This window comes from Protomyctophum bolini, assembly GCF_963924005.1.
Source record: "Protomyctophum bolini genome assembly, chromosome: 2".
Taxonomy (NCBI): domain Eukaryota; kingdom Metazoa; phylum Chordata; class Actinopteri; order Myctophiformes; family Myctophidae; genus Protomyctophum; species Protomyctophum bolini.
The window spans coordinates 35,241,187-35,262,079 of NC_137863.1; the positions used below are offsets into that span (position 1 = coordinate 35,241,187).

Genomic DNA, 20,893 nt, shown 5'->3' on the forward strand with positions numbered 1-20,893 from the left:
TCTCTGTCGACAATTTAACACAGCTGTGCCGTGTCGCTACCATTTCATTTCTATTGCCCTCATCCCTCTGTCACTACATTCTTTACTGCTCTCTCATTCTTTTTTGTTCTCTCATTCCATTTCCATCCACCCCCTTTCCTTGTTGGTCCTTCCTTTGGCTGCTGTGCCTCGGTTATGCGGTTAAATCGTTTGACATTCTTCTTACGTGATATGAATGAACTTGTTGTACGAGAAGGAAGGCAATGCAAAAGGTAGCGAGTAGTTGATTGGCATAGGGATGTCCTCAACCCCAACTTGTCATTGGATTTGGTCGTTTTGATTGACGATCTATAAAACGTTCTGGCAAAATAGTGCCATGTCATGCATTTCAGAAAAAGACTTATGTGCAGCAGAGTTGTATTAACACTTTTTGTTTTAATTCTGTGTGAACAGAAATGTGGATGTGAGGTTGAAATTTGGTGAATAATTTCTCCTCTGCTCTCAGACCTTCTCTTATAATCTTCCTGTCTGGTTCTATCTCTCTACCCGCTAATTTCCTCTCCATCTAGCCTCGACAACCACCTCTTTCTCACCATCATTATGCATTCACTCTTCTTCCTCTTCTGATTCCTCTCTGTCGTTCCTTTCCCTCCCAGAGGGAGAGAAATGTCTCTCTCATCATCCCTCTGCCATCACCTATCTGTCTAGCTCAGTTAATTATCACCGCTCACCAACTTTTATTTTGCATACCTTTGTTTTCTCTCCCCTTTCGTAACCCTGAATGCTGAATACTGGTGTGTGTGTGTGTGTGTGTGTGTGTGTGTGTGTGTGTGTGTGTGTGTGTGTGTGTGTGTGTGTGTGTGTGTGTGTGTGTGTGTGTGTGTGTGTGTGTGTGTGTGTGTGTGTGTGTGTGTGTGTGTGCGTGTGCGTGCGTGAGACGTCACTGACGTAATGGCAGCTAAAAACTCAGCTTCCCATCATGCACCTGCATGTGCAGTGTGAACCTCAACAGTGCCACTTTGTCACCTGTTGGTACCCCAGACAGACAGACAGACAGACAGACATACAGTAGGGACCCTATTGGAGTGACTGCACCACTCAAAAAGTACAAATAAAAACGTATCAACACTTGTGACGGCCCTGCCCCCGCTGCCTCTGCACAGCAGGATATCCGGCAGCCTGGGTGATTAGGGCAGAGTGGAGCAGGCCGTCAGGCCAACTGTGTACACCTGAGTGGGGTGTGGTCTAACCTCGCCAAGGCTTTCCACCACCTCGGAGGAAAGCCTGGTCTCTGTTTCAAAAGTCTGTATGATCCGGGCGGTAGCGGATGATATGGTTACGTCATGTTGTAGTATTATTTTGTAGTCCACAGACAGGAACAACAGGTGGCGGCAACTTCCTTTTCCCTCTCAATAAAAGCTCTCGTAGCCTGTAGCTTTTATTGAGAGGGAAAAGGAAGTTGCTGCCTCCTGTCTGTCGACTACAAAACAATACTACAACATGACTACAACATGACGCTCCCGCTCGGATCATATACCGAAATGAAATGGTGCCCAGGCTAGGTGGGGTCTGGGAGAGTATATAAGGGAATAATTAATATACTGTATAATATAAAAGGTTTTTGTGTGGACTCCCTTTTTGTCATGTATTGCCCTAGAGTGCATGACAACACTGAACAAGAACGCTTTTGCACATTTACATTAATTTCTTCTTTGCTGTACTGGCGGTCTACAAACTGCCCTTTCATTCATTTGGTCATAATATCTCAGGCTGTGGGCTTTTCCAACAGGCTTATGAGTGAAACAAATTGAGTTGAATAGCTGAGTGGCCAGTGGCTGATCAACACTGGTTACATTTCTTTGAGTGCATGCAGGCATCTTGAGTGAGTGGTTCTGCAAAAGCCATAATTGTCACCTTGTATCAGGTTATGTCCTCTGGGACATTGTATGCTAATATATATATATATATATATTTACATTTACGTTTTTGTATTCTTCCCCTGGGGGTACAGTATTCGTTGAGTGCCCCTGGGGGACTGTTAAAAGTTTGGGAACCACTGCTGTAGCCTATTTGAAGGGAATGCTCCAGTGTTGCATATAGGTCTGTTGAGCTACCTCTCCCCTCTGCATGTATGTTGAATGCTTTTATCCAGGTCTCATTCATGTCTGTCTCCAAGGTTTTTGGCATCTCTCCGATCATCGTGCTTCTATGTAGGTAGGAGATGTGCTACTTCTGAGAGTTGCTCCCTTGGCTTACATCATCATCATCATCATCATCATCATCATCATCCTCATTCCTCTCTTGACCTTTGCTCACTGCTGTCAGTCATCCCCATGTGCAGATGAAAAGACATGGCCGGCCGCTTATCAGGTCTCTCCTACTCCTCATTTGTCTTCCACAGCTGTCTCTCGCCTTTCATGCTTTCTCATATTTTTCTCTCTCCAGCAATTCCCTCATTCTCGACGATCTCTCAACCAGTTAAGCATGAATACCCTGGATATTGTTGGTGATATGTATTTGAATGATGAAGTATATATCGGGCTTTAGTATCTCTGCCAACATTATTCTCATATTCAAAACCGCGAAAAGTTGCTGGGTTGTTTTGTTTTTGTTTTAAGTAAGCTGAAAGGGAGACAGTAGGCCGACAGGGGAGATCCCGGAGAAAATCACGTGTCTTGATTTGATCCAGACGGTCCTGCAGGTGTTCATTTCCAAGATGCAGGGATGTCGGGTTGGGGGGGTCTAACTGCAGTATTCATGCATGTTCAAAAACGTCAGAGGCGTGCAGAGATACCTCTGCATATCTCTGCATCTCATACTTGAAAAATAAAAACGCTTAGTATGAGGTATAAAGTACAGCAGCCTTGTGTTCACACAACAGAAAGATTGGGTATTGGCTAAGACTGACGTTATGTATCTTTCAGGACCTTTCACTGCTTCATCTCAACCATTACTCTATCTCTATGGCTCTGCTCTCAGCCACCACAGTGTATTTTTTGACATTCCGTTTCTCTCCAAAGTTGGCACCACTTGAATGTTGGCACCACATCTTTGTAAAGTTAGTGTTAGTAAAAAGCAGGTAAAAGAGTAACGTTTGAGCAGACTAACATCAGTCACTCTACCATTCAATGTAGTAGAAGACCTACAAGTTTACACCGCAGATATGTAATACGTTCGCTGCGACCCGTTTCTGAATTTAGGTGGGGTTGGTGAAAGGGCCTTTCTGTGTAGATTGTGCATGTTCTTCCCGAGTCCCCTAGGGTAGGCACCTTCACAAAAAAACATGCAGTAATCCTGTAGGGAGTGTAGAGGCCAGGATTACGTACATTCGATAATTGACACTGGGTGAAAATGTGGGTTACAAAATAGTGGGTTAAAAAATTATAGCATTTAAAAACCTTCACTAAAACGTTATGGATTACAGCTTTAAATAAACAAAGAGAAATAGTACTGTATAGAAAACAGATAATCAATGCAGACAATCCCAGATAGATTACTGTACTAAGGAAGGGGAAAACTCACAACAAAGGCAGCAAGTAAACTCAATGCTCTCATTGAGGCCTTGATAATTCAAGGCATCCAAATTGACTGACCAAATTGACTTGTCTCCACACCCACGGACTGCCCAGTGAAGACCATAGGTCTTAATACATCGGCAAGTGTGATGGAACGTAATAGCACTTCTATTTTGCCACCCTCATTCAGTTTGGAATTGCTATTTGCACCGTTTCATATTCCTAGTCCTGAAGCCGGCTGTACACACTACACACTCACCTCTATTTATTCCTAAATGTTTTGTGTACATGTTTTCATATTCCAGTTGAGTATCTTTTTAAGAGTGTGACAGTATGGATATCTTTAAGATATCTTTAAGAGTGTGACAGTATGGATATCTTTGAGCAATCTCTTGTAACGCTTTTCATTGTGAGCACTGCGGATAACACGCATGCACGTGCGCATACGCACGTACGCACGCATGCACGCACGCACACACACGCGCGCGCACACACACACACACACACACACACACACACACACACACACACACACACACACAGGTACAATTATGTTGTGGATGGTATTTACCCTGGTTGGGTGTCTGTCTGCTGATACCAGGTTGTGTCCTGAGGGAGCCTCATTAGAAACGACCTAAGAACCATCATTTATCAAACAAGTGGCAGAGCGGGCCTCTGGGATGACTGCCTTACGCCACACAGCACACACACAGCACACAGGGGCCAGGGAGGGCCAATAAGTGTCTGGCGGTGACAGCCATTTTACGGCATTTAGTTCCCGCCCGGGACATCCGCCATGTCCAACATAATTATGACTATAGAGACAGCTGCATTACGGAAGGCTGGGACAACTTACATTACCGGAGGGGTGGGGGATTTGCAATCACTTGTCCCCACCGAAGGGAGACAGTCACCTTATGCAGAGGGGACCGTCCGTGATGTTGGAATGCACCCTTGGCATGTTGGATGTTGGAATGCACCCTTACACGCACGCACGCACACACACACAAACACACACACGTCTTCTGTGTTGTTAGTTGAAACACACTCTCCCTCTGAGGATACACTAACAGTGGAAATTCTTTCAACTCTTGAGTTTCTTCGTCAGATTGGGTGGCTGTGTCCTATGTGGTTTTTCTTTCTGTTCTGCTCTCTTCTCCCTCCATCTTTTTCCTCTTTTAATGTATTTTTGTTTCTCCTCATCTCCACTCAACTCACCACTCCTTCGATCCTCTCCACTACCCTTACAACTTCCTTAATTTGCCACACTCCAACCCTCTCTTCTCTTCTCTTCTCTTCTCTTCTCTTCTCTTCTCTTCTCTTCTCTTCTCTTCTCTTCTCTTCTCTTCTCTTCTCTTCTCTTCTCTTCTCTTCTCTTCTCTTCTCCTGTTATTCATGTTCTATTCAGTATTTTAGCCGTGACATGAGCGCCCCTTCCAGAGATACTTCCGGGTCCTACTTTTGTGTTGCTTTTGTGTCCCCATAGAGTTATACTGTGACGCTCCGTCGGACTAAATCTGAGACGAAAACAACCACGAAAGTCTCATTGTACGGCTTTCCTCGCAACAACATTGATAATTCTACTCTAGTTGGAAGCATTAAGACCCATTTTAACACTCAATGGCTTCCTTTCTGGAAAATAACGTCATTGTAAAAAGATCCACGCGTTTAGCTGGTGCCACTTGGACCCGGACATAACGTAGCACTACAAAATTACGTCGGACTTAAATACTGAATTGGGCGGCGAGCCCCCAGAGGCAAATTCAAAGGAAACGAACAGCAGAGGGCGCTCTTTTTTGCCGATGGGTTCCCAGATTGTGCAGAACTAGGACAGAAGAGTATTTATTTTGGAGATGCCTGATGTTGAATTGGCTAAAGACAGACAAATTCTACTTTGGTTTAATATCTTTGATTTTAAAGATGAGTTTTCTGATTTTAGAAACGGGCTGCAAGCTGGGCTCGGAAGATTACAATTGATGTGTGTCTAAATAATCTCTTGGTCATGTTGAGGAGAGGCAAAGCCCTGGTCCTGATAGTATCAGGGGGAATGATTGAAGTGTTGTGCCAGGCGACTGTATTTTATTTTTCCAATATTTTTTCAGTCTTCTTTTTTGCAGACATTTTCTTAGGCAGTAGCCATCAGCTTCCCACATTGACCAGCCCAACCCATCGGCTTCACGGTTTGTGGCGCTGCACCAATACAAGTGGTAGCGTACACATTTAAACTCCATTCTTGTCCAGGGCAATGCACAAAATGTGTCGTCTCCTATTTATGCCTGTATACGTCATCAACATGTCACCAGGTTCTGACAGAGCACCAAGGGTGGGTCTTCACTCTGTATGGTACCAGTAGAATCTCTAGAAGCATATCCTACTTTATAATAATAATAATAATGGGACCATAATTTATCAAACCCATATCATAATAATTGAAAAAAAAAGACTACTGATTGGGGGGAGTGGGGGTCCATCAGTGTCCATACCCTGTGTGGGGCTGGCAAACAGGCCTTTCTGTGTGGAGTTTGCATGTTCTCCCTGTGGTAGGTACTGTATACCCTCACAAAAACATGCAGTAATCCTGGTCTCTATACTCCCTCCCCCTGGCCAGCCGGGTTGCCTGGCGGAGGGGAAAGGAACTGGTTGGAATAACGTGTTCCTTCCAAGGACTTATGAAAATGTTTACTAAAGTAATAAAAGCAAGTGTAAACTCTGGACAAAACCTCACTTGAATGGAGTGTTAGTTTTTCTGCAGCTAGCACGAGCGTAGGCTACATATAGCGACATCTGCTGGGCCATTAATGAGTAATGAGAACTGCATTTAGAAACCGGATGCTTGCCGCCTGGTTTGACTACTGTCTGCAAATCAAATTTACATTTACGTTGTACCACATCCCTTATACCTGATAGCCGTTTGTTGACATCCACTGTGCCTATACCTTGCCTGGCTGTGATGCTGCAGAGACAACTGCATGCCTCTTTCATCCCAGACTGTGTAAAGTAGAGCACCCACCCTGATTGATTTCCTGTGACACCAGCACACACCGGTTTTTTTTCCACGTCACTTTAAAGCAGTGCTCAACGGTCTGGCTTTTAAAAGAATCCCAGTAATTTATTCCTCATATTTTGCGCACCCAGCAGAGCATAAGGAACGTTGCATTTCCTGCTGTGTAGATCCTGCTGTTACATAATTGTTGTAATTTTGTTAAGGGTAAATGCCTATTTTCTTGGTTGCCATTGTTTACATTAAAAGTAAACAAACGCCGTCTGTATTGTCACCTTCTGAATAATATTTTGAAGAATGAAATTCGCTTGGAAATGGAAAACACTTTCAATATCAAGGTCAATTACACTCAGACAATTGGCAGTCATTTAAGCCCATTTTGCTCAACTTGGGGCATAGTCCTTGCATGCTGCCAGACACCTGCTGGCTGTGCTTTCGCTGAGACAGATGAGCCACATTTTGCTCTAAGGGAGTTAGAGAGTTAGCTGAGCATTGTCATTTATAATGGTGCTCTCACCACATACAGTATGGCTGGCCTCCCTCAACTGCTGTGACACGGTCTCTGTTCTACTTACTTACTGGAAGAGATTTTGCTGCGTAGATAGGCCTTGTTGAAGTGTGGTCCTCTCACTCACATAGTGCTCAGTATAGTATAGGGCTCAGTATAGTGCTCTGCTCAGTATGTTAATGCCATTCGCATCATATTTGATACATTCAGTTCTGGGCCCTCTAGCCGGTCAGAGGTATATCATTGTACCAAAACAGTTGACAGTATTTTTTCACATCTTGTCAAAAGGCCTAATAATAATGTGTGTATAGTTTTTTAGGGTGGGGTTTACAGGGTTAAGTATTTCCTTAATTCTTTAAATGGTATTATATAAATCTGCATTGTGCATTACCTAGCCCCTACTAAAACAGAAATATGGGGAAAGTTATTTTGTTTAAAACTTAGCACCACCCCTCACTGGCTCCCAATCCCGACCAACACAGACTGCATGCAAGGTACGGTTTTGGAGCCCTATAAGATTACTTTAAATCAACTGATTTAAACCAGTAGTACGTACAGTAGGTCTGCTTGGTGATAGAACCAATGACAAACTCTAAGGAATGGGTGAAATGGCAAAACTGAGAGACGCTTTCTTATCACCGTATTTGTTCTGCACAGCATAATCCACATATAACAGGGAGGCACTCTAGAGCTCACTCTGTCTCGATCTGTTTTCTGGCAAGTTGTAGTAAACAAAGTACAAACAGTAGTGTAACGGTGGTACACTGACTGTGTAAGGGTATGGGTGTTTTTCTCAGCCTACACCAAATATGTCACCATGCCGAGACTAGAGTGATGAGTCCTTCCCCCTATTTAGGGAAATAAAGGAACTAATTAATAGACTGTGTTTATGCCCACACCCCTACTCTCCATTGGGATCGTGCCATAACACTCAAGACAATAAAACACTGACATTCAAACTACCTCGTTCATCGGGTAGCTAATGAGACTGCGTCATGCTCCTTTGAAATCAGTTCAAAGACACTGCTGTTGGAAGTTTCACGAGGCGGTATTCTCTGGACATTTTCTGTCATCTTTCAGTTTTACCCACTAAGGATGTCGACAGATTTCTGTCGTTTTGCACGGCAGCTCAGCTGTAGAGGAGAGTAGGGTGTTTTCAAATCTTGTGCTGGTGACCCAGACTTATGCAAGTTTTCTAATCTGGTTGTCAACTCGTCATGGTGGTAGTTAATTGCATGTCTCTCAGGTATAAATGTGTAGCAGGGATATCACAACACATGCTATTGCATTGTGACAGTGGCTCAGGGGTAGAGTGGGCGGTAGAGCAGCTGGATCGGAACCATGAGTTTACCAGTTCGATTCCGGGCTCCCCAGAGTCAGTGTCGAAGTGTCCTTGAGCAAGACTCTAAACCCCTAATTTCTCCCGATGAGCAGGTTGGTTCCTTGCATGGTTTCCACCGCCATCAGTGTATGAAAGTGTGTGTGAATGAGTGAATGTAATGCACACATCTATGTAATAAAGGCACTATACAGTATAAATGCACCATTTACCATTCCTTCTTGGTACAGTATGGTGGCAGTGGTGCCTCGATCTGCCTCAGGTCTGGCACTCCGAAACATACATTATACACAATTGTCCACAGACGTCAGCAGGGGATGGTGTTCTTGTTGCTGCACTAGTGTCTCCTACTGGGTAGTCAGGGCACCTGTTCAGCAGCGAGGCGACCTGAAGAACATGCGTACATTACACTTTCCCTGAGAGACTCTCCGAGAAAGGAAGCGCCTGCTTGAATTCATGTGTATCAGAGGAGGTATGTGGTTGTCTGCTCCCTCCAACAGTCGGGATTGGCAGCAACAGGGACAGCAGTATGGGGGAATTGGCAATTCCGATTAGATTTGATTAGATGATTATCTCCACATGCAAGCCGAAGGCCGGAGACAAAGATTATATTTTACACAAACGCGCACGCACGCACGCACACACAAAACAGAATGCTCTACACACTCTTACAGTAAATTTATATTGCAGGTACATTGACACACACACACACACACACACACACACACACACACACACACACACACACACATACACACACACACACACACACACACACACACACACACACACACACACACACACACACACACACACACACACACACACACAAATGCACTGGCATGGACTCAAGTGAATAAGTATACACATACGCAGACACACATGCAGATTAAAAGATTGCCCTGCCTGATTGCATTAAGCCCAATTAACGTGCAGTCTGGTCTGGTGGTTGTGTGTGTCAGCTATGTGACGTGTCACGCCATCTTATCAAGCACTTCTCAGACAGAGAAGGACCTCTGGCTCTTATCTGGCAGTGATAACCAACTGGTACACTGCCTTGTTGTGCTGCACTTCTATACTTCTGTCTCCCCCCCAGGATACGAAGTAGAATACTAATAGATAATTATTGCGTGCGTGCGTGCGTGCGTGCGTGCGTGCGTGCATGCGTGCGTGCATGCGTGCGTGCGTGCGTGCGTGCGTGCGTGCGTGCGTGCGTGCGTGCGTGCGTGCGTGCGTGTGCGTGCGTGCGTGTGCGGCCGTGACACACATTATTATGGATTTTGTGTGTCTGCATGTGTGTGTACTGTATACAGTATGTGGGAGTATTGCTGCAATGATTTACACCTCCAGAAAGCCTTGTTTCTTTATCTTAACCTTAGGTGATTCATGCACGGTCAATTATAGGCATTTGCTGCATGCTTCTGAAATATGTATGTGGATTTTACAGTGGCTGCCTGCACTAGATACCCTTGCTATTCCAGTCATCTCCAGTGGCCAATTTGTTGAGTGGCCAATGTTGGGAGAGGAAAATTGCAGTTTTCTCTTAATTTCATGCATTCAACATTAAAGGGACGCTGGAAGAAACTCCACTTTTGTTGAAACTCACTCAATGTTAATAGTATTTGTAGATAACAGTAGCACAATTTGAAATTTGCACTCTATGGCCAGAAACATAACGTATAGTCTGTGTGTTTGACTAGGGTTTGACTGGATTGCTAGGTTACTACAATGACCATGATGCTTTGGTGCACTCACCCCACCTTGTAGAGAGGTGGAGGGCTGTCTTCGGGTTTAAGGCAAGCACACATTGGCTTCCATGCATGGCTAAAAGCCGCTCATGGCCTGGTTTTTAGACAACCGGTTGGATGGAAATTAAGCTCCACCCACGCGGCAGAATGCCGCGTCGTCCAGATTCCCGGAAACACTCCACGTGGGTGGAGCTTCATTTCCATCCACCAGCTGTCTAAAATCCCGGAAGAGACAGCTGCCGTTCGCGGCTTTTGGCATCTTGGTAACGCTAAAGTGTACCTGCGCTTTTACTGAGACAAGTTGTAGTCCAGGAAGGTCTGTGACATCACAGGCACTTTGAAATACTAAAATATCTAAAAACACACCCATAAAAACATTAACATTAAAATATGATCTGGTTTCAAAAGGGGTGAAGTGGCCCTTTAAGACCTATGGCCACATAGTGAGGAGGAGGAGGCACTGGATCAGTTCAGAGATGCTTTGTTCCCCTAGCCACTGTAACAATGTAGACTTTCTCTCAAACTGAGACTTTATTGCAGGAGGGTGGGTCGATTCATTGTTTGGATTGTGCCATAACTGCAACAGGCACTGTTGGATTCATTACCAACATAACCTTTCTTAGGTGTCTGAAATTGATCAATAGTTGTAAATTGTTGTGCAGGTGTTATTTTTGAGGGGCAGCTTTTCGTCCCGTCATGTCTCACATTTGCCATTGACAATGAGAGGCCATATCTGCCTTAAATATGATGTAAATTTGTGGCAACACAAACATTAAACGCCATTGACAAGGAAAGGAACATTTACGTCATATGTAGACGAACCAATTGGCTAACAATCACATAAATTCAGTTGTCATCTTACATGATCATGATGAAAAGAGAACATTGTATCATCATGGTTAAAAGATAATAACATAAGTTGACAAATTAATTCATGAAGAAGTATATACATTTTTATTGGATGATGTAGGACGACAAGAGCGCCCCTCACTTCACAAGGGTGTGATTTTCATGTTTAATGCATCCCCTCCTCCCTCGTCTACATTCTCCATCCCTTCTAGACTTCTCTCCCTCTCCCACCCCTTTGTGAGTCAACCTGTGCCTTCTCTGTGTAAAGTATCATGCGTCAGGCACTCACAGGGAAGCTATAACACATAAAGATAGTGGGGGATGAACTCCATGAAACCTGCTCTGGGGAGCCCATTACACCATCAGCCATGTCTTTTTATGCATTCAGTCCAGGCAATATTTAGCCTGCTATTGGGTTCATGAGGCCATGGCTTGGGCAGCAGGTGCAAAACACACAACGCATGAAACATTTATGCTGTGCCCCGGTGGTCTGCCATTGTTCTTTTTACAGTGAGCTGAGGGCTAGGAACACACAGGAAAGCAAAGCAAACAGAGGGAAGCTCTGTGGCACTGTCGGTAGCGAAGTTGCCTCACAGCTAGAATATTCTGGCTTCTATTCCCGCTGGGGACGCTGGGGGCATGTTATCTCCTCCACGTCATCAGTGCCCATACCCTAGGTGGGTTTGGCAAAAGGGCCTTTGCATGTTCTCCTCATGTCCCCTCGGGCAGGGCCTCTCAACCCGTAGGTTGCGACCCCCCGGGTGGTCGACAAATGATTTTTGGGGGTAAAAAAAAAGATTATATATATTTTTTGCAACTGAATGACTAAAATGGAAATTAAGAGTTTACATACTGTAGTAAACAGTGCATGCATACTTCCAGTCTAACAACAGAGCTAAAGTTAATAAATGATAAAATTGCCGACTGATGATGGTTAAAATAAATCACCTGGGCATGGGGAATAAATACACAATGAACATGTCCGAAAGAACCCATGAATGGACACTGGACAGTAAAGTCAAGAGCAGGCCCTTCTGCAATGACAATAATGATTGTGCTTTTATAAGGTTATGTATCATCAGAAGTATATGAATTATAGTGTTACCAGCTGGCATTGTATACTGTCTAGCCTAGGCTACAAGACAAGTCAAGCATCATATGCAATAATGTTTTGATCAACTCACACAATAATACCGGATGAAAGAAATCTCACATATTGTAGGCTACAATAGCCTATGAAGTTAATATAGGCTATATTTAATGGTCTGCAGTGGCACTGCAATGACTGATGACAATGTGCACAGTATAGCCAAGACCTGCACTGACATTACTAAGGCATATCTCGCTCATTTCTTAAGCGAAAATCGCCATAATCCTTGGGAACTCTACTTTCAAATGGTGTTATCAGCCAAGACTGTATTGTCTTCCAATCTAACGATATAGTCACATTACGCACAGAGGCTGCTGCGTCTTCCTGTCCTGTCATTACAAGCAGAGAGAGAGAGAGAGAGAGAGAGAGCATAGATAGATATAGGATATATTAAAGGCCTTTTATATATAGCCTATGACCCTATGTGATACATGTGATCTCACAGCAATCAGCTAGATTGCATTTGAATAACAAAACGTATTGGACAATATTTAGCTGCTTGTCAGAAAGTGAGAAGAGAGAAAACATGTGAATGAATTGCTCCAATTTCTATATAGGCTATAGATATAATTGTTTGTGTGCGCTGAGAGAGAGAGAGAGAAATGCGCTCCAGAGTCAGCCAGATCGTTGACTGCTTTCATTTCATGTCATGTTAATAGTAGGATGATAAAAATGCCTAATTACTGTGTACCCTAGCTCTCTCGCTCTGACATACCCCTGAAATGATAGAGTAGGTTTAGGTTTGTAGGCAACGCGCATCATGAACAAGTATAGTGGATTGAAAAATTAGGTAGTAATGCCTTTATCTCACGTCAATTTTAGCGTCGTATACTTTTATACATTAGCATATTTAATTCAGATTATGTTAAATAACGTTATGGTAGGCTACAGACTACAGTAGGTTACAGCCAGGTTCAGCCAAGTTGTGGCTCTAACTTTACTGGAGTCGATCCCGTTCTGCCCAGTTAAGACAATGCTCGTGGGTTTCTGTGATTGGCCAAGCGTTGATTTTCTGGCGTCGGGACCTCGACAAATGAGCGATACCCTTGGCGCAGTCGGTAGTGCTGTCGCCTCATAGCTAGAAGGTCCTGGGTTCGATTCCCGCTGGGGATGCTGTGGGGTAGTTGCTGTGCGACAACGCAAGTGTATTTACGTTAGCGCGGTCCCGTGAATTTGTTGCACGCGTGCTCGCTACGTGCACACGCCCGTGACTCACCAGACCTGGATTCTGGGTTTTATTTACGCTTGCGTTGTTGTGCCCCTCTTCAACAGACCTGGAGGAGAGCGGCTTGGACTCCTCATGCATTGAAAGGAGTCCAACCTTACTGCATCTAATATACCTCCCTGTACATATCAACTCTCACCTTCTTCCTTCCCCTTCATGTCTCCTGCTCTTGACAGCTGTACATCCAGACGACCACATTGACTATCTCCATGAACCTGAGCGCCTCGGTGGCCCTGGGCATGCTCTACATGCCCAAAGTCTACGTTATCCTCTTCCACCCGGAGCTCAACGTCCAGAAGAGGAAGCGCTCCTTCAAGGCCGTGGTCACGGCTGCCACCATGTCGTCGCGTCTCTCCCACAAGACCAGCGACAGACCCAACGGCGAGGCCAAGACGGAGCTGTGTGAAAACGTCGACCCAAACAGTAAGTACAGCATGTATGGATGTACAGTATGTATGTATGTATGTATGTATGAGAAATTAAAAGGTGAATGGCATCCTCCATTCATTATTCAGCCATTATACAGTCCAATCCAGGAAGTGTAGCCTACTTTTGAATTTGAGTTTAGTTAATGCCAAATGAAATGTTCAAGTTAAATACGATGAATCCATTTTATATTGTGTCCGAATGGAATGCTACAGTAGGCAATATGAATGATATTTATTTTCTATGTAAACTCATTTGAATAAAAAAGAAATGGAAAATGAATGAAGCATGTTACTCTTTCAATCATCAAACTATGGATTAATTAATAATTTCTGTACTTCCTGGATTGATTGTCTTAAAATGTGATTGCTATGGAAAGGATATTGCTTGCTAGGATACTGCAAAGAATAATGAATAAGGTACTGGTCTAAAAGATCAACGCGATTGGTTTCCTGAACTCAGACTTTCACTGAAAGAGAACTCATTTGCTTTGAAATGGGGATAGCAATTTTCATGAGCTATTTACATTTGCAGTATATTATTCACACACACAAGCATGCACGCAAGCGTGTGCGTGTGTGTGTGCGTGTGTGTGTGTGTGTGTGGGTGTGTGTGTGTGTGTGTGTGTGTGTGTGTGTGTGTGTGTGTGTGTGTGTGTGTGTGTGTGTGTGTGTGTGTGTGTGTGTGTGTGTGTGTGTGTGTGTGTGCGCGCGCGCGCGTGTGCGTAAATAAATATATTCTATCCAAAGCACAAAGCATTGTGTAAGATTTGATACACGTTTTGAAATCTTTGTCTGGGAAACCTATCCGTTGTTATCCAGCTGTGGGAAGCCCTTAAAGCAATGGGAGCTTCCACTCGTTTAGCCCAATCACTGAATGCTGCCCACCTTAGGCACCCATAGTGGTCTGTATCATAGACTCTATGATACATACATAGAGTACGCTCTATTTATTTTTACATGGCACATGCATGCTCAATCGCTGGAATGACATCCTACGCACACACTTCAAAAGGTCTTGGAAGCGCCTTCTTGTCGAAGGCTGTGCTCCATAAAGGCATTTGAAGGGATTTCAAATGAGCATTACTTGGAAGGAATGCATGAGGAAGACACTGAGATAAAGAAATGTTGTATTTATCTGCAGCCAAATGGAATCTCTCACAGTATCGCTTGATGCCGAATCGATGCATAATTGCTCACGACTTCTGTGAAAAGAGACCTGTGAAGGAGGCAGTGCAAGCTAAAGATATGTTGGAGCAGACTTCTATTGTAGAACTTACATCATCCTCCTACGCACCTGACACCAAGGCTGTAATCAAGGCGTTCAGATGTTTCCTTTTTCACCCATTAAAGGGAAACTTCACCCTTTTTGCAAAAAAAGTATATGTTAATGAATGTTTAGAAGATTTAGAACACTTTCCTGGTTTTTTTTATGTGTGTAATATGTGGTTTTAGATATTTTAGACTTTAACAGTGAGCCCAGTATCTCTGATGTCATGGACACTGGGCCCACTTACTTCCTGGACTACATGTTGTCTCAGTAAGACAGCCCTCCCCCTATCCACAAGGAGGAGCAGTAAACCAAAGCATTATGGGAATTGTAGTCCAGGAAGGAAGTGAGCCCAGTGTCGATGACATCAGAGACACTGGGCTCACTGCTAAAATCTGAAATATCTAAAACCACATATTATACACCCCCAGGAAAGTGTTCTAAATCTTCTAAACGTCATTAATATTTTTTGCAAAAAGGGTGAAGTGTCCCTTTAAGAAACATGGGATTTGTCACAGGAATATCTTTCTGTGGCGTTTATTTGCAAACAGTTGGATACACACTTTCGAATATACATCTATTTATAGATACCTGGACAAATCTGTTATGTGGAACCCAATCCTGCTTTCTGTACAGTCTACAGGCGAGGAGACATTGGGGAACCACTTTGGGGTTGGAACCACATCTGGGTTTCACGTTCAGCCTTGTGCCCCGCTGTAACAGAAAAGTACAGCAGGGGAGGAGTGATTTTTCTCAGATAATCAGCGGCCTCTTACTGTGTGTTTGAACTCACAACAGAAAACAGACATTGATTTCTGCACCAGCAGCTTGCTTCTCGCTGCAGAATATACGACTACTGCATATAGGGCTGGGGGAACAAACAGACCTACTCACATACCTCTCACATCACGTTAGTATCACAAACACAGGTTTTGCTTGACATAGAAACATGCAGTGTTCCTGTAATGTGATTTGAAACCTATCTCATACAATGTTCTTAGGCAGAATTTGCTTTGGTAAGAAATAGATAAAGATATACCACCTTATTGCAGTACCAATTTAAGTCTATTCATCTTGCCATACACAGAGAAAACCTATGTTTTGCAGCCAGACTCATGATCAACCCATTCATGCCAACATAAAATAAGCTATTGCTGTGTTTTCCTATAGCAAATCTGCAGCATTCCAACAAAAGGCAGAAAACAAACTGTGAATTCTATTAGAAAAAGAAAAACAGTCACACATACTCAGACAGGGAATCACACATTGCAAATTGCTCTCAGAAAAGTTCACAAATTCAAATTGCATGGCTGCGTGATCACATTTCCGGCTCTCAGTGGGACTCCTGTTTGGTGCCGTGAGGGATAACTCACCAAAATAATGTTTTTCTCCCCCCTGACAGGCTAATTTCATAATGTATCAGAGGTAAGAACAAATTAATCTTCTACTTCTACTTTTCTGTCCTGACCTTGCTCTATTTATGTTGAGGAGAATGAGAAAGATAGAGAGAGAGAGAGGGGTGTAATGGAGACCAAGGCCAGAGAGAGAGAGAGAGACAATCAGGGGTGTATAGTGGGGGAGTGACACGTACCCCCCCCCACTTCTCTCACACCTAAAATAAATGTAAATGTCATTTACCTTTATGGATACAATTAAGCATTGTAAACCCTGTTTCTAAATAGGCTATACACGTCTGCATGTTTTAATAGTGTGTCTGCGCACGTGTCTTATGGGCGTCCCCCCGCTTCTAAAAGTAGCACTACAACACTGGAGACAATAGAGAGACAACAAAATATGAGAGAGAGAGAGAGAGAGAGAGAGAGAGAGAGAGAGAGAGACAGAGAGAGAGAGATAGAAGGCGACTGCATAGATATAATGCTAATCTCTCTTCCACAGCTCATCTTCGGCAGCTTATCTTCACCATTTCAATTGTCTCATAACTTTAACATGAGGAGGGGAGTACAATATGTGACATATCTACTTGGCAGATACAGGTTGTGGAGATTCATGTATACTATTCTGGGCTATACTATTACACTATTTGAGTTTTACTACTTTTCAGGTCATAAACCATGTTTGGACTGTGAGAGAGAATGAACGCTAGTACACAGTGAGACATATAGAGGAAAGGAGAGAGAGAGAATATGAAGAGGCAAAAAGAGATTTCCCCCAACATCCCCATGAGGCGTTCTGCAGTGGGTTTTGATGATCAGGTAGTCTTTGTGAGGCATGCGGGGGATCGCTAGCGTGTTATAGGATTTCCTTGCGCTCCACCCGCCCACTCAGTTCAGTTCACGCTACACATAGCAAGCAGTAGCCGTGCTGGCAGACTTGCCGTGAGTCCAGGAAGAGCACTAGGGCCATCTGTTGGACTGGGCCAACGGATCCATGTCCCCTCCTACAAGCAGATCCCATCTCCATTTCTCACTCCATTTCATTCTCTCTTATATCCTTAGACTAGACTCTCTTCTGAGCCAATTGAGGGTCTTTGCCTTTTTTCAGGGACTCAATTTCACTTTTGTGCTTCTCACTGCCTCTCTTTCTCTCTTTATCTACATTTCTATATTATCCCCTCTTTCCTCCCCTTCTATCCAACCTCTCTCTCTCTCTTCTCCCTCTCTCTCTGTCCCCCTCTCTCTCTTGTTGCTCCTTGCTCTTTCCCTTCCTCGCATGACTTTTTCCTCAACCCTCTTAAGAGCAATCATTCATCTTTTCTTTGTGTCTATTTGCTCTTTCTTTCCCTTCTTTGCTAAGCTGATATACAGTATGACAAAGCCTCCTATCTCTCACAGCTCCATCTAGCCTCAGACTCTTTACAAAGCTAAATCTCTCTCATTCTGCCCTCATAAGGTCCATGCTTTGCTGTGTTTTTTCAGAAAGTGGATTCCCTGTACAACAAAGGCTTAAATATATTCCTTAAACTCATAGGCACTCTCAAAGAGTAACTTAAAACCTGCACTTTACTATCTCTGCCATTCTGCCATTAAGTATCCCCATCCAGACCCCCCACCCACTAATATTCCGTTCCTGGGTGACTTGAAAACATCCAAACCTCTTGTTACTTGCTGTTGAAGCCTGATTTTGAGGAAACAAGAATTTAAATATAATTCAGTGAGACTTCAGAGACCAAATGTACCCTGGCTAGAGGCAGTTTTCCCCCCTCCGTGTCATCAGTATGCTCTGTTGTTACAGTTGTAGAAACTGACTTACACTTTATCATTTAACCACAGCGCTCACCTAACAATGGCAATGTGATGCTTTTTCAGCGAGCGGCATGGTTTTACAACTTAGTATTGGTTAGCCATTAGTCTTGGGCAATTGGTTTTTATAGTATTCCCTGGAGGCGTAATGTGTGTGCGTGCACTCGCGCATATACGTGCACATTTGGGGGGGGGGAGGGGCAGTAGGGATACACATACTGCATACAATGATGATACATAACAATCCTAAATCATGCGAAAACCACTAAATCTCTTCTATAGCATACCCAGCAGTCAATCAGGGCCTGTCACACTATATGCATGGCCTGTCATGTCACTCCTAATATTCACTCTCACTCCATTATGGTGCATGGGCTCCGGAACCCTAAGAAATATCCAGCAATTGCATAGCATTACCTCAATTGTAGCTATGCCATACCTGGCCCTGTCAGACCAGTAATTGACTGCTTCCTGTATGAATACAACGCCATTACGGGAAAGTCAGGGAGGTTCAATGACGCTGTCAGCCCCTAATATGCATAATATGTCATTTCCCTTTTGTCTTCTGGCCCTGATTGATGATGGGGTTTCCGCTTGAAGTTTTCCGTCATTGGACATTGTGGAGTGTGTGTGGTAGGGGCCAAAATGGTCGCTCGCCCGTAAGGGGGGAATGGAAAGGTGTAGAAGACTATGTGTCTCAGCTGGCTACCTACCATTATAATTAATTAACTCTCTCATGTAAATTTTTTTTTCTTTCTTTCTTTTTACAAAAACATATTCCTTACACCGCCTTTAACACTTAGACAGTGGCCATGTGGCCACAAGTGTTAAATGTCTTGCGCAGGGCCGGAATTGGGGAGATAACTACTCAAGTACTTCTGTTTTCCCCACTCGCAGACCGCCATTGTAAGAAAAGGCTAATGTTAGCATTAGCTCACACTAGCTATCTTTCTTGAGAAACATTTATATTTCAAACGCGATGTGATGAAAAATCTTAAATCAGATCAAAACCTTGGATGTCTGATCAGTACAACGTACAGCGACATATAGTTTTCAAGTAAACAGCCAGAAAAGATCCTAATTATAACCGTAGTCTACACATCCGTGAGCACGTTCCGTGCGTGCGGGGCTGAGCAAGGCGTTGCCTAGCAACCGGCTCAGGGCAAAAAGTTGGTTTATAGCGGTGCCGTTTCAGATCCATATAAAGTGATATAAAACATATATACGTCAATTGCAGACAACAGATGGCTATTAAAAAACATATATACCGGTATATACGTCAAAAACAGACAAATAGCTTGGTTGAAATTCTTTGTCAATTATGAACTAAACTGCTCCCATAATATGACATTTTGACCACTATAGACTAGAGAAGCAACAATCCGCACCACAGAGAGTAGAATAAAAAATGACAATAAAGATGTTCTGATTCTGAAAGAAAATTACATACCAATAGAACTCATAAGACTCACCTTCAAGGTCCAATAAAAGCAATCCCCTATATGTAAGGGGATTGCTTTTACTGGACCTAAATGAATGAAAGCAGATATGTTACCATGTGTTGTTATGGATGAGCAGATGTTATAATGTAGGTACAAGAACATGGACGTCCATAAAATGCAGTGAACATTTAATGAAAAAAGTCTGGTTTTGCAATATAAAGGAAAGGGCCATTACGCACGCACGCACGCACACGCACACGCACACTCACACTCACACGCACGCACGCACACACACACACACACACACACACACACACACACACACACACACACACACACACACACACACACACACACACACACACACACACACACACACAACCCAATAGCCAATGTATTATCTCACTCAAGCTCATTGTCGATCCATTATCTCTCCCTTCCAGGTCCAGCGGCAAAGAAGAAATATGTCAACTACAATGACCTTGTGATCTAACAGCATCCCTCCATCACACTGAGAGACAGAGAAAGAGAAATGAGAAGGAAAGAGTGATAGTTGGAGATGTCTGGTCTCCTTCCCCCCCGGCTGGGAAAAGAAAAAAGAAAACAAATGATTGCAGTTTATTTATATTCATTTTTTGTTCCTTTTATTTGTTTTACTGCCCACCACCACATGGTAGTAGCCTACCGAAGCAAAGCCTTCTGTGACTTTAACAGTGACTTTGGGTCATAGTGTTGTTGTTTTTTCAAAAGAGAGAGACAAAGTTCTTGAGAAAACAACACAATAAGAATCATTTGTTTGTGAAGTGATGATGTCGATGATTATGATGACAAAGACATTGGTGGTGAGCATTTGAATGGATTTTGGAATGCATCATGGGATATAGTGGGATCTTTCCTGAACACTAGACAATGCTCTTTGGGGCTTGACGTTGTTTCCAGACTGAGCCCCAACCTACACTGTACTGCAACTCCTCGTCTTTATTTGACACAGTTGCATCCAGAGCACCGCAACACAAGACATGACTTTTCTACGCGGCCCACCTCTTGTCTCTTACTGTACTTCCACACTGCAAGTTTCCCCCACTTCCCTGCTGTCGATCTGTGTGTGGTCCTTTCTGGCATAATGTTGAGCTATTACTTGGTTGTTGATTTCCCTTGTTCCTTTCGTACATGATGATGAATGAATCTATTCCCCCCCCCCCTAATTTCTTGGATGCATAATATTCTTTATTAAAGCCATAT

The 20,893-nt window shown here is 43.5% G+C and overlaps 1 protein-coding gene across 1 annotated transcript in view; it reads left to right on the forward strand.

Annotated features, from left to right (window-relative positions):
- Nucleotides 1-20,144, forward strand: part of grm7 (glutamate metabotropic receptor 7) — a gene marked incomplete at both ends in the record, with an annotated part of 255,270 nt that extends 235,126 nt beyond the window's left edge. Inside the window, 2 exons of the mRNA XM_080776272.1 lie at nt 13,491-13,737; nt 20,095-20,144. Coding sequence (XP_080632398.1) covers nt 13,491-13,737; nt 20,095-20,144 — 297 coding nt within the window. The remainder of the gene's footprint in view (nt 1-13,490; nt 13,738-20,094) is intronic.
- Between the last annotated feature and the right edge of the window lie 749 nt (nt 20,145-20,893).